We start from the raw sequence: 12,312 nt of genomic DNA on the forward strand, positions 1-12,312 counted from the left end.
GTCAGGCCGGGGGTATCAAAACTAAACCTTTACTGGGGGGTGGCGGGACGGGGCCACAGCCACGGGGACGCCCTGTCCCCCGCGTCCCCGCGCTCAGGGCGCCGGGCCCGGCGGGCGCCGCTCCTGCAGGGAGAAGGACTGGCTGCGGATGCGCAGGGCCACCTCCTGCGTGCGGAACGTCAGCCCGAAGATGTCCTCGTGGTAGCGGTTCTTGTCCTGCGGGACAGGTGTCAGGGCCGGGGCCGGGACCCCCGTGGTGCCCATAGGTGTGTCCCGGGTCCCGGCCCTTACCCGCAGCTCGCTGATGACGTCCCCCGCCTGCCCCAGTGTCATGTCGCCTTCCTGGGCCAGGATGTGCTGCACGGTCTGCAGCACCTCGGTGGCCATGGTGACGTCCCCGCACACGTACATGTGGCCGCCGTGCTGGCAGAGCACCTGGTGCACCTCGGCTGCCAGCTGTGCCCGCAGCACGTCCTGCACGTACGTCTGGGGACACACAGGGACCATGGCATCCTGTCCCCAAGTCCCCATCCCTGCCCTGACCCTTTGTGTGCTGGCCCTGTCCTAGTCTGTGTCCCCAGCCCCTCACCTCCAGCTCTGGCGTAGCGTCCCCCAGCAATCCCTGTGCCCTTCATTTCCATCTCACCTTGTCCTTGTCCCCAGCTCCGTGCCCATCCCAGCCTGTCCCCATTCCGTCCCCATCACCGTGTCGCCGCTGTCCCCGTCACACCTTGGGGCTCCCGGGCTCGCGGGAGAAGGCCGTGAGCACCTGGCTGAGGGCGCCCTGCTGCCGCGCCTCCTCCATCTCCTCGCGGTAAATGTGGTCCAGGGCGGATGAGCGGCACCCGAACACCAGCACCATGGGGCCCAGGGGGCCACCTGCGGGGGGACAGTGTCCTCGTGTCCCCACAGCCCATGTCCGACAGCCCCGCTCACCCCTGTCCTGTGGGGTGAGACGGGACCCTGTCCCCACATCCCCATGTCCCCTGTCCCCACGTCCCCAGTCTCCAGTCCCTCCCCCAAATCCCCAACCCCTTCGTCACTATCAGCATGCCTCTTGTCCTACATCCCAGTGCCACCGTGTTCCTGTGTCCCTGTGCCCATGTCCCCAACCCCTTTTGTCACTGTCGCCATGTCTCTTGTCCTACATCCCAGTGCCACCGTGTCCTTGTATGCCCATGTCCCCATGTCCCACACATCTCTGCATCCCTCCCATCCCCAGGTCCCTGTCCCCACATCCTCCCAACCACCTGTCCCCCCATCCCCATGTCACTATTGCTCCATCCCCTTCTCCCTGCCCCCCCAGGCCCCTGTACCCTGCCCCCAGCCCCCATGTCCCCTGTGTCCCCATGTCCCCTGTGTCCCCCATGTCCCCTGTGTCCCCTGTGTCCCCTGTCCCCACCTCCGGCGCGCAGCAGGTGCAGCCGGTGCTGCCAGAAGCTGCGGAAGGGCGCGACACCTGTGCCGGGGCCCACGAGGATGCAGGGGGTGTCGGGGGCGGGCGGCAGCCGGAACGAGGGGGCCCTGCAGCAGTCGGGGGTCACCCGGGGGGGCCTCGAGCCCAGCCCCGGCTGGGGACGTCGGGAAATGGGGCGGGGGGTAGGTCGGGGTGTGGGGGGTGGGCAGGGGACATGTAGGGGAGCAGTTGAGGGGGACAGACAGGGATGGCAGGCACGGGGACAGGGAGGGCAGGCAGGGGACACGCGGCAGGACGGCGATCCCTTACCCGCGGATGAAGGCTGGCACCGTGTCCCCCGGCTGCAGCCGCGCCAGCCACGTGGAGCAGACGCCGTAGTGGAGGGGACCCTGCCCGTCTGTGGGGACCAGAGGGGGCCGGTGGGGCTGGGGCGGGTGGCACTCCCAGAGGCAGCCCCTCACGGAGCCACCCGCAGGGGCTGGGGACTCCTCTGTGCCCGTGCCGGGGATTCGAAGATGCTCTGGGGACACTGGAGGTATTCTGGAAACCCTGGAGATGAGCTGGAGGTGCCCTGGAACCCCTGAGGATGCCCTGGAGGTGCCCCGGCGCCCGTCCCCATCCCCGCCCCGCTCACTCTCGCTGTGGTAGGTGACGACGGCCACGGTGAGGTGGATCTCGCCCGGGTGGGCGCCGGGCGCGGAGCTGATGGAGTAGTAGCGGGGCTGGAGCAGCGGGAGCTGGGAGAGCAGCAGCGCGGCCGGCAGAGCCACGGACGGGAACTCGGCCAGCACCTCCGGCAGCGTCGGGCACCGGAACCACTTCCACTCCTCGTACAGCCGCGCGTCCTGCGGGCACGAGGCTGGCGCACCGGGGACCCCGCACTCGGCCCCCGCGGACCCCCAGCGCCTGGCAGCAGACCGAGGGGACCAGCACCCAGCCCGGCTGGGGAGCAGCGTCCCAGTGTCCCGACTGCGAGGTAACTGGCATCCCCGCAGCCCGGTGTCCCACCCAGAGAGGGGGACCCCGTACCCCAGTATCCCAGGCCCCCCAGCCCCTCTCCGGGCGGTGTCCCCCCACCCCGCTCACCTGCGCCAGGCGCTGGAGCCGCTCCCGCTCCGCGGGGTCCCGCGCCAGCGAGCCCAGGAGCTGCAGGAACTGCGGGGTCGGGGGGGCCGCCACGTCCAGGTAGAAGGTGAGAGCCTGGGCCAGGGTGCAGGGGGGCAGCCGGGGCTGCAGCACCCAGCGGGGCCCGGGGGTGGACCCGCCTGGGCATGGGGGGGATTGTGGCGCTCAGTTCTGTCCTGCATCCTTCCCAAGGCCCTTCCTCTTTTCCTTCTTCCTCCCCCCGCCAAGTCCTAACCCCTTTGTCTTCCTCTTCCTCAGTCCCTTCCCATTCCTTTCCCCAGCCCCTTCCTCTCACTTCCCCTGCCCCAATTTCTTCCCTTTCCCCTTTCTCTTCCCAAGCCTCAGTCCCTCCCCATCTTGCCGCGGTCCGTAGCGGCGGGATCCACTCCGGTACCGGTGGAGTCCCCACTACCCCACTGTGACTGGGTTGCCCCCAATCCCCCGTGTCCCCCCAATCCCCAGTATCCCCCCAATCCCTCGTGTCCCTCCGTACCGGCGGGGTTCCCCCCAGTCTCCCGTGTCCCCGCGTACCGGTAGGGTTCCCCCAATCCCCCCGTGTCCCCCCAGTCCCCCGTGTCCCCCCGTACCAGCGGGGTCCCCATCACGACTCTCCATCGCCAGGGGCTGCTCGGGGGGCGGCGGGTCCTCCACGCGCTCCAGGACCGCCCTCACCAGCTCCTCGCGGTTGGCGGGGAACACGCCCAGGTGGTCCCCGGGCAGGTGGCGCAGCCCGCCCTGCTCCGCGCAGCCCACCCGCACCAGCAGCGTCTGCCGGCTGGGGGGCGAGGGGGGTCAGCGGGGCGCGGGGCGGGGGGCTGGGGCTCCTGGGGTGCAGGGGGCACGGCGGGGTGAAGGGGGGGGTCAGCGGGGCACGGGGCGGGGGCAGATACGGGATGAGGGGCACGGGGGGGAAAGCGGCCCCGGGGGTCCCGGCAGTGGGGGCGTCCTGCGGATGTGGCGACACCGGGAGTGGAGCGGGACGGGAGATCCCGCGGGTGGGCGGGGAGCCGGGGTGGGGATCCCTGTGCGGGGAGATCTCACCTGGACTCCTCACTCTGCAGGTTCTCCACAGACAGCACCGAGCAGGGGAACACCTGGCGCTTGTGCAGCTGGGACAGTCCTGGGGGGCGCGGGGGGGTCATGGGGACATGGAACGCGTGGGAAGGTACCGAGGACTGGGGGACACGCGAGGCTGGGGCTCATGGGTGGTGAGGAGGGCACGGGGGGCTGGGGAGACACAGGAGGGCATGGGGAGGCGGGGGACACGGAGGGGACACGAGGGGACACAGGGGTACATGTAGGGCTGGGGGACACAGGGGGACTGGAGGGACTGGTTGGTGATGAGGGGAGGGGCTGGGGAGGAACAGGGGTTTGGGGGCACATGGAGGGGCAGGGGGGCTGGGGGAACCAAAGGGTCTTGGGAGGTCATGAGGGGGCTGGGGGCTGACCCCACAGAGCTGTGCGGTGTGAGGGGATCCCACAGGGTGCTCGGGGGGTGCTATGGGGTGTCAGGTGTCAGTGAGAGGTGGGGGGTGACACGGGGAGCCGGGGGGTCCCGCAGGGTTTGGGGGGACCCGGAGGAGTCGGTACCGGCCAGAGTCTCGGTGGCCTGGGGCTGTGGCAGCAGCCGGTGCCTCTGGCGCTTCCAGCCCTGGGGCGGGGCGAACAGCTCCTCGGCCCCCCCGGCCCCGTCCCCCACGCAGAATATCTCGCAGGCAGCCTGGGGGTACGGGGGGGCCGTGGGTGCCAAGCGGGGGGGCCTGTGGGTGCCCCCCACCCCTGGTACCTGGAAGAACAGGTGTGCCCAGGTGCAGAGCGGCTCCTGAGGGCCCCCCCAGCCCCCGTACCTGGAAGACCTGGCGTGCCCAGGTGCGGAACGACTCCTCCTGGGCGCACAGCTCGTCGCCCTCGCCCAGGGGCAGCACCCGCTCCCCGCCCAGCTCCTCCAGCCGCGTGTCCACGGCCCGCGCGAAGGCACAGAAGTGGGGGTACGCCCGGGACCCCAACCCGAACACCGCGAACCTGGGGACAGTGGGGGGTGAGGGTCCCCGGGGGTGTGGGGGTATGCCTGGGACCCCAACCTGAACAGCACCAGCCTGGGCGGGGATGCACTGGGGGAATCCCCAAAGTCAGAGGGGTCAGGCCGTTATCAGGCCATTACTTGAGAGGGTCACGGGGGGACCTGGGGGGCTGTTCCTGCCCCCACCCACATCCGCAGGGCAGACGGGGCTGGAGAGGCCGGTGCCAGTGTGAGCCCCTGTACAGGGCACCCCCAGCCCCTGCAGGGCAGCGTGCCCAGGCAAGGAGCCCGTCCCCTTCCCTGTTCCCGTGGCTGTGGCCATCCCTGTGGCCTGGCTACTGCAGGACTCCCAACATGCCCAGGCTGAGGAGCCCATCCTGTGCCCATCCCCGTGGCCATGCCCTGTCCCCATGGCCGTGCCCTGTCCCTGTGGCCGTGCCCATCCCGTGCCCATCCCCGTGGCCTCGGTACCGCAGGGCTCCCAAGGTTCCCGCACTGTCTGTGTTGCTCAGCTGCCGCCGCTTCTTCTTCCAGGAGGACACGAGCTGGTCGGACTGGGAGACGCTGTTGAACCGCAGCTTGTAGCTCCTGGGAGTTTAGGAGGGTGAGGGGTGTCAGGGGGATCCTGCCCCGGGCCCAGCGGGGACCCCCCAGGACCCCCGGGGTGCTCACATGGGCGGCTCTGCCTGGGAGGTGCCAGTGTAGGGCGATGTCATCTCCATCAGGGCCTTGGAGAAACTCTGTGGGGGGCAGAATGTCACCCCCACATCCCATCCTCATCCCATCCCATCCCACCCTCATCCCATCTCCAACCTCCATCCCATCCCATCCCATCCCATCCCATCCCATCCCATCCCATCCCATCCCATCCCATCCCATCCCATCCCTACCTCAGCACATTCTGGAGGGTCCCCATTCCCAAATGTGCTGGTGACCACCAAGACCAGGGTCTCATGCTCCAGGGCCACCACATCATACTCATCCATGCACAGCACCTTCATGGGATTCCAGGATTAGGATCCCTCCATGGAACAGCACCAGGCGTCTCCCCTCACCCAAACCCCCGCCACAGGGCATTTGGCCCCTGGGGGGAGGTGGGTGAGGGGAGCTGCCCCAGTTCTGCCCCTTTCTCCTCCAAACCTTGGGATCGAACGCCCGGCGGAAGAGCTGGCACAGATTCCAAGCGTAAGTCCGTGATTTCCCGGTCTCCGTGGCGTAGAGGATGGTGGCCTTGACCCGCCGCGCCATCACGTGTCCCATGAGCTTGGCCGAGATCTTAACAGCACTGTGGCATCCCCGTGGGGTCAGCATGGCATTCCCAGGGGATCCGAGAACTCCCACGGGATCCCCAGGATCGTGGGCTTCACCTACTTGGCCACTTCCTTGAAGGTCTTTCTCCGGGTGACAGTGGTGCCTTTGGACACGTAAACCTTCCAGGCGTCCGGCTGTGGGGCGGGAGGGGGCGGTTGTGGGGCACGGGGGCCGTGGGGGGCAGTTGTGGGGTGGAGGGGTTGGGGCTGTGTGGGATTGTGGGGTGGGGGGGTTAGCTCTGGGGAAGAGGGGTCAGGGGTCTGTGGGGCCGGACCCACCTGGTACCAGAATGTGGACTGGGGGTCATGGGGAGCACTGGGGGCTCGTGGGGGGCTGGGAGGGTCCCGAAGGGGCTGAGGGAGAGCCCAGCTGGGTGCTGGAGGCGTCCCAGGGGATGCTCGGGGGCTGCTGTGGGGTGTCCCGGGGGCAGCTGTGGGGTGGATGCCAGTGGAGGGTGATGCAGAGGGTTGGGGGTCCTGCAGGGATCAGCGGTGCCCAGGGCAGTCCCGGGAAGTCCTGGGGGGTCCAGGGGGCTCAGTGACCTGGGGCTGCACCTCCAGCCCTGGGAGGGGGGCAGAGGGGCTGGGGAGCCATGGGGCAGGGTGTGTGGGTCCAACCCCACAGCCGGGTGATGCAGAGGGCTGTGGGACAGGATCTGTGGGGCGGGGGTCCCACCTGGTAGCGGAAGGTGGGGCTCAGGTGGTAGTTGACCATCTCCTGGTGGAAGACAGGTGTGAGACTGCCCGAGAGGGGGGGGACGATCCAGGCCCAGTCTGCGGGACACCCGCCCCGTGTCCGCCCCTCTGCCGCCAGGTGCTTCATGAAGGACTCGGTGGCCGCGTGATGGTCCACGATGGTCACCTGGGCCACCTGTGGGGACAGGAGGGCAATGGAAACTTGGGCTACCTGTGGGGATGGGGGGACACAGGGATGTGGGGGTTCCCGTGGCCCGGCAGTGTGGGGCTCCCAGCACCAAGAGTGTCCCGGTAAGGGGGTCCCAGCCGTGGGGAGTTCCTGGCAAGGGTGATCCCAGCAGTGTGGGGGTCCCGGCGCTGGGGGTCCCACGGGGGTCCCACCTGGAAGCTGTGCAGCACAGCCACGTTCACCTCCACTGCCGCCCGGTCCTTCCAGAGGGACGAGCTGGTTCCTGTGTCCAGCCCCATGCGCTGGGCCACCTCCTGCGGGGGGTCAGCAGGGCAGGGTTGGCCAGGGGGCTCAGCCAGGGGGGCCCCGAGGGTCCCAGATGGGCTCCTAGTGGTGTCCTGTTCGGGGTACCAAAGGGCTCCTGGGGGGATTCTGGGGCAGGTGCCAGGAGTGATCCAAGCATGGTCGTGGTGGGGGTCTCAGGGGTGTTCTGATGAGGGTCCCCAGATGGGCCTGAAGGGGGTCCCAGACTGGTCCCAGTGGGGGTCGCTGGGGGGTTCCGGGGGGGGGGGCAGTGTGGATCCCAAGGGAAATCTTGGGGACTACCAGGGGGCTCCCAGGAGGGGTCCTGGGGGGACCCCAGTGGAGTCCCAGAGCCATCCCTGTGGGGTCCCAGTGCAGCCCCGGGGGTCCCAATGCAATCCCAGGGTCCCAGTGCAGCCCCGGGGTCCCAGTGCAATCCCAAGGTCCCTGTGCAGCCCCGGGGGTCCCAGTGCAGCCCCAGGGTTCCCAATGTGGTCCCGGGGGTCCCAATGCAATCCCAAGGTCCCTGTGCAGCCCCGGGGGTCCCAGTGCAGCCCCAGGGTCCCAATGCAATCCCAGGGTCCCAATGCAATCCCAGGGTCCCAGTGCAATCCCAGGGTCCCAGTGCAGCCCCAGGGGTCCCAGTGCAGCCCCGGGGTTCCCAGTGCAATCCCAGGGTCCCAGTGCAGCCCCAGGGTCCCAATGCAATCCCAGGGTCCCTGTGCAGTCCCAGGGTCCCAGTGCAGCCCCAGGGTCCCAGTGCAATCCCAAGGTCCCTGTGCAGCCCCGGGGGTCCCTGTGCAATCCCAGGGTCCCAGTGCAATCCCAAGGTCCCAGTGCAGCCCCGGGGTCCCAGTACAGCCCCGGGGGTCACTGTACAATCCCGGGGGTCCCAGTGCAATCCCAGGGTCCCAGTGCAATCCCAAGGTCCCTGTGCAGCCCCGGGGGTCCCAGTGCAATCCCAGGGTCCCAGTGCAATCCCAGAGTCCCAGTGCAGTCCCAGGGTCCCAGTGCAATCCCAGGGTCCCAGTGTGGTCCCGCGGTGCCGGGGGCTCACGGGCAGCACGTCGTAGCGGTGGCGGTCGCAGAGGTTCCGGGAGCCGATCTCGGTGCCCATGTACCACCCGTTGAAGGGCGCCGCGGGGAACTCGAGCCCCCCGATCTCCAGCAGCAGGTTGGCCACGGCCGGCAGTGCGTGCCAGCGCAGCCCCAGCTCCGAGAACCACTCCAGCCTGGGGGCACGGGGGGGCTGTGGCCGCACCCTCACACACCCACACCGGCCCCACAGCCCCTGGGGCACCCAGCCTCCATCCCGCCCGCATCCCGCCCAGGTAGGGTCAGCACACCGATGGCTCTGTCAGGGAGAGGGGCAGCATCCCGGTATTCCAGAGCCCAGCCCAGGAGGGGGGCAGCGACCCTGCATCCCAGCCCGGGAAGGAGCCAGCGTTCCAGTATCCGTCAGGGATGGGATCAGACCCACGGCTGCTCCGTGTCCCCCGTGCGGCTCCCCAGCCTCCAGCCCCCGCTCCATTCCCTCTCCAAACCCTCCCCAGGGGTGACCCCCGGGACTCCAGCCCAGGTCACCGGGAGAGTCCCGCGGCCAGAGGGATTCCGGGGGTCGCAGCCCCACTCACGTGGGGTGGTGCAGCGGCACCTCGAGGACCAGCTCCGGGGGCAGCGGGAAGAGCTCGGGGGACTCGTCGGGGCTCTGCAGCAGCAGCGGCAGCACGTCGAAGCGGCCCCCCCCGGGGGTCCAGCCGTGTTGGATGCAGAGCTGGGGGGGACAGCGTCATGGGGGGCCCCCAGGAGGTGTTTGGGGGCGCAGACATTGGGGGGAGATGAAGGAGATGGGGCAGATGGAGAGGGGGATGGAGTAGTATGAGCAGGGAGAGGGAAGAGAGATGAAGGGGGAATGGAGGGAAGACTGAGGTGGGGATGGAGAGGGAATAGAGGAGCGATGGGGACGTGGTGAGGGGGGCCTGGGGGCGCAGGGGTGGCCCCACCTCGGTTATGTCCACGTTGGCAGGGTCGCCCCGCACGGAGCCGTCGGGCTGCCGATAGCCCGCGTAGCGGATCAGCTGCGGGTTCCAGATGCGGAAATCGCCGCGCCCCGGAGCCCGCGGGGGGAAGATGGTGATGGCGGACCTGGGGGGCCGGGGAGGGCCGTCAGGGCACCCTGCGGCCGCGGGGGTCGCGGGGCGCCGGGGAGGTTCTCACCGGATGTTGCCGCGGTTGGTGGCGAACTGGATGTGGGAGCAGAGGAGGCTGAACATCTCCCCCAGCCCCGCGCAGTCCCGGGCATCGAACACCTGCGGGGGGACAGGGTGAGTGTGGGGGACCCCTGCAGGGCAGGGGGGATGGGAGCCCCCGGGGGGGAGCTGCAGGCCGGGAGCTCCTTTGGGACAGGGGTCCCCATGGGGCCGGGGTGGCCTGGGGTCTTTGTTGGGGCGGGAGTTCCCTGTGGAACCGGGGTCCCGTAGGACGGGGTTCTGTGAGTCAGGGTCCCCTGGGTCCCCGTGCTACAGGTGCGAGGCAGAGTCTCGTGGGGTGGGGTGGGGGTCAGCCCAGGCCACAGGACATGGTATGAGGGTCCCCGCGGTGTGGGGGTGACCACGGGGGTGTTGGTCCCTGTGGGTACCCGTGAGATGGGGTGGGGTTCCTGTGGGGTGGGTTGGGCTGCCTTTGGTTTGGCATCCCCAGGAGTTTGAGGTGTGTTGGAGTCCCCGTGGGCTGTGGTGGGTGAGGGTCTCACGGGTGAGGGTCTCACGGGTGGGGCCGCACCTGGAGCTTGTTCCACTGGATGCGGCCGACGCAGCGCGCCGCGTTCCGCCAGGCCTGCTTGGCGCCGAACGTCAGCTCGGGCTCCCGCAGCCGGTACGAGCCCGAGGCCGCGATGTCGGCGGCCACCTCCCGCAGCCGCTGCGTGTGTGCCGGGGAGTTCTCCCTGCGGGGGAACCCTCAGCACCCACAGACACCGAGACCACCCCCCAGCACCCCCAGACACTGGCACCTTCGGGGGTAGGGGGGCCAAGCAGCGACGGGGGTGCGGGGTGCTCTGGGGCACGGATGAGGCTATGGGATGTCCCAGGGCAGGGATGGGGGATCTGGGTGTACTTTGGGGGAGAGGTGGGGATATGGGGCACCCCAGGGCATGTCAGGAGCTATGGGGGTACCCCGGCGTGCAGATGGGCACGTGGAATGCTCTGGGCAGGGACGGGGCTGGGGGTACTTTGCGGCAGGGGTGGGTTTTTGGGGTGTCCCAGGACAAGGATAGGGATATGCAGGTGTTTTGGGCAGGGGTGGGGCTATGGGGTGCCCCGGGGCTGTGGGGTGCCTTGGCGCAGGGGAGGTCCAGGCTGTGGGGTGGAGATGGGGCCATGGGGTGCCCAGGGCAGGGCTGGGGCTGGGCTGTGGGTGCCCCGGAGCCGCGGGGTGCCCGTGCCCGATGTGGGGGTGCCCGTGCCCGATGTGGGGGTCCCGTCCACGCTCACCGCCGCAGGGACACGTAGTACTGGGTGATGAAGTCCCGGGCCAGCTCCAGCAGCTCCTCGGGCGGTCGCGTCCCCTCGGGGGTGGGGGCGGGCAGCGGCCGCGGCAGCACCAGCGACCCCAGGCAGCGCTGCCCCGAGCAGGGCAGCTCCTGGGGGGGCATCAGGTGACCCCGGGGACAGACGTCCCCGTCCCTGTATCCCCTTCCACACCCTGCCCACGTCTGTCACCCCGGCACCCCACAAACCTGCACCCCCAGCCCTGCCCCCTGACTTTGCCCCCCCATCTGCCTCCTGTCCTGCAGCCCCCCAAATCCACAACTCCAACCTGCACCGCCGTCCCCCTGCCGCTATCCCTGCCGTCCCCCCGCCTTCCCCCCCCTTCAGCCGCACACCCCACTCCCGTGCCCCCACTCCCGTGGCCCCACTCCCGTGGCCCCAGCCGCGCCCCGCGGCCCCGCACCTGCCCCGCCGTGGCGCAGAGCGTGTCGTAGCTGATGCTCCCCGTCTCCCAGTTCTTCAGGCGGGCGAAGCGGGGCGGCTCCGCGGGGGAAGAGGGTGCCGGGCTGGGGGGTGACACGGGGCACCCCTGAGACCTGCCCGGGCACGGGGCGGGGGGCAGCCGGGGGTCTCGGGGGACTTGGGGAGAAACGCACGCCCCCTCCGCACTTGCTCCCGCGGCTCTGACACCGGGACCTGTCCGGGGGTGGCGACAGGAGCGCTCTGGGTGGAGGGGAGCAGTGGCTGGGTTGTGGCGGGGACGGTGGGGGAGGTCCGGGGACTTGCCCAACATCTCTTGCTGCTGGGGGCCGGGGGGTCCCGAGCCCCCGGATCCACGCCGTGGGGATGGGGCTTGGCAGAGAGTGGAGGGCAGGGGATGGGGAGGCTCAGAGGATGGGGGTGCCTCAGAGTGGGGGCAGAGGCTGGGCGGGCTGAGCTGGGGGGGTCAGGGGATGCGGAGATCAGGGCACGGGGGGAACAGGGGATGGGGGGCTGAGCTGGGAAGTCAGGGAGTGGGAGATCAAGATATGGGGGGCTGAGTTGGAGGGGTCAGGAGTTGAGGGGTCAGAGGATGGAGGGGGCGCGGGGCGTGTGAGTGTGAACAATGGCCATGAGTCAGACCGGGCTCCGGGCCACCGCGGGGGGAGGACAGGCCCCCCGTCCCATGCCCGTCCCTTCCGAGCCCCTCCGAGGTGTGGGGTCCCCACTCCTCCATCCCCACTGGACCCCACAGACCCCTCCCCATATGTGCCCCTATGCGCCCCCAGACGCCGCTCGCCCCAGAGGGTCCCACGGGCTGCTGGGGCCGCGCCGTGGGACAGGAGACGCTGTCACGGCGCCACGGGCAGTGCGCACAGGGCTCTGCTGCCGGCGGCCTCCGTGTTCTGCCCCAGTGCCCCACGCGAGCCACCCCGTCGGGGACACCTCCACGGCGGGGACACGTCTCCGGCGGACTCGGGCCATGTGCGAACATCCCCGCGAGCGAGGAGGGGGTTCCCGACGAGGCTCGGAGCTGCGGCAGGTGAGTGCCGGTGCCCCGGTGCCCCGTCCGTCCTTCCCACCCCATTCCTCCCCATCCCACCCCGTCCGTCCCAGCGGCGCACCTACCTGGGGGGCTCGGTGACAGCGGCAGGGGCAGCGGTGACAGGGGGGTCCTCGGGCGCGGGGCCGCGCGGGCGCGAGCAGAGGCCGAGGCCGGGGCAGGCGCGGGGGGCTCCGGGCAGGACCCCCGGCAGGTTCCCCATCGCGGCCCCACTGAGCCGGGAGCGGCCGCTTCCCGCTTC

At 70.0% G+C, this 12,312-nt stretch overlaps 1 protein-coding gene across 1 annotated transcript; it reads right to left on the reverse strand.

The window, feature by feature from the left end:
* Nucleotides 1-13: 13 nt before the first annotated feature.
* NOS3 (nitric oxide synthase 3) lies at nucleotides 14-12,300 on the reverse strand. The gene is made up of 26 exons (XM_053985036.1): nucleotides 12,137-12,300; nucleotides 10,992-11,094; nucleotides 10,532-10,680; nucleotides 9,822-9,984; nucleotides 9,258-9,349; nucleotides 9,044-9,185; nucleotides 8,675-8,814; nucleotides 8,098-8,272; nucleotides 6,950-7,051; nucleotides 6,549-6,743; nucleotides 5,934-6,007; nucleotides 5,703-5,847; nucleotides 5,453-5,557; nucleotides 5,235-5,302; nucleotides 5,034-5,150; nucleotides 4,390-4,564; nucleotides 4,133-4,262; nucleotides 3,584-3,662; nucleotides 3,130-3,317; nucleotides 2,504-2,682; nucleotides 2,052-2,262; nucleotides 1,727-1,814; nucleotides 1,403-1,524; nucleotides 731-879; nucleotides 292-486; nucleotides 14-216 (listed from the first exon to the last, which is right to left on the reverse strand). The coding sequence occupies exons 1-26, from the start codon at nucleotides 12,271-12,273 to the stop codon at nucleotides 94-96; spliced, it is 3,546 nt and encodes a 1,181-aa protein (XP_053841011.1). The 5' UTR covers nucleotides 12,274-12,300; the 3' UTR covers nucleotides 14-93.
* Nucleotides 12,301-12,312: the final 12 nt, after the last annotated feature.

Source organism: Vidua macroura, chromosome 1, assembly GCF_024509145.1.
Source record: "Vidua macroura isolate BioBank_ID:100142 chromosome 1, ASM2450914v1, whole genome shotgun sequence".
In the NCBI taxonomy this organism is placed as follows: domain Eukaryota; kingdom Metazoa; phylum Chordata; class Aves; order Passeriformes; family Viduidae; genus Vidua; species Vidua macroura.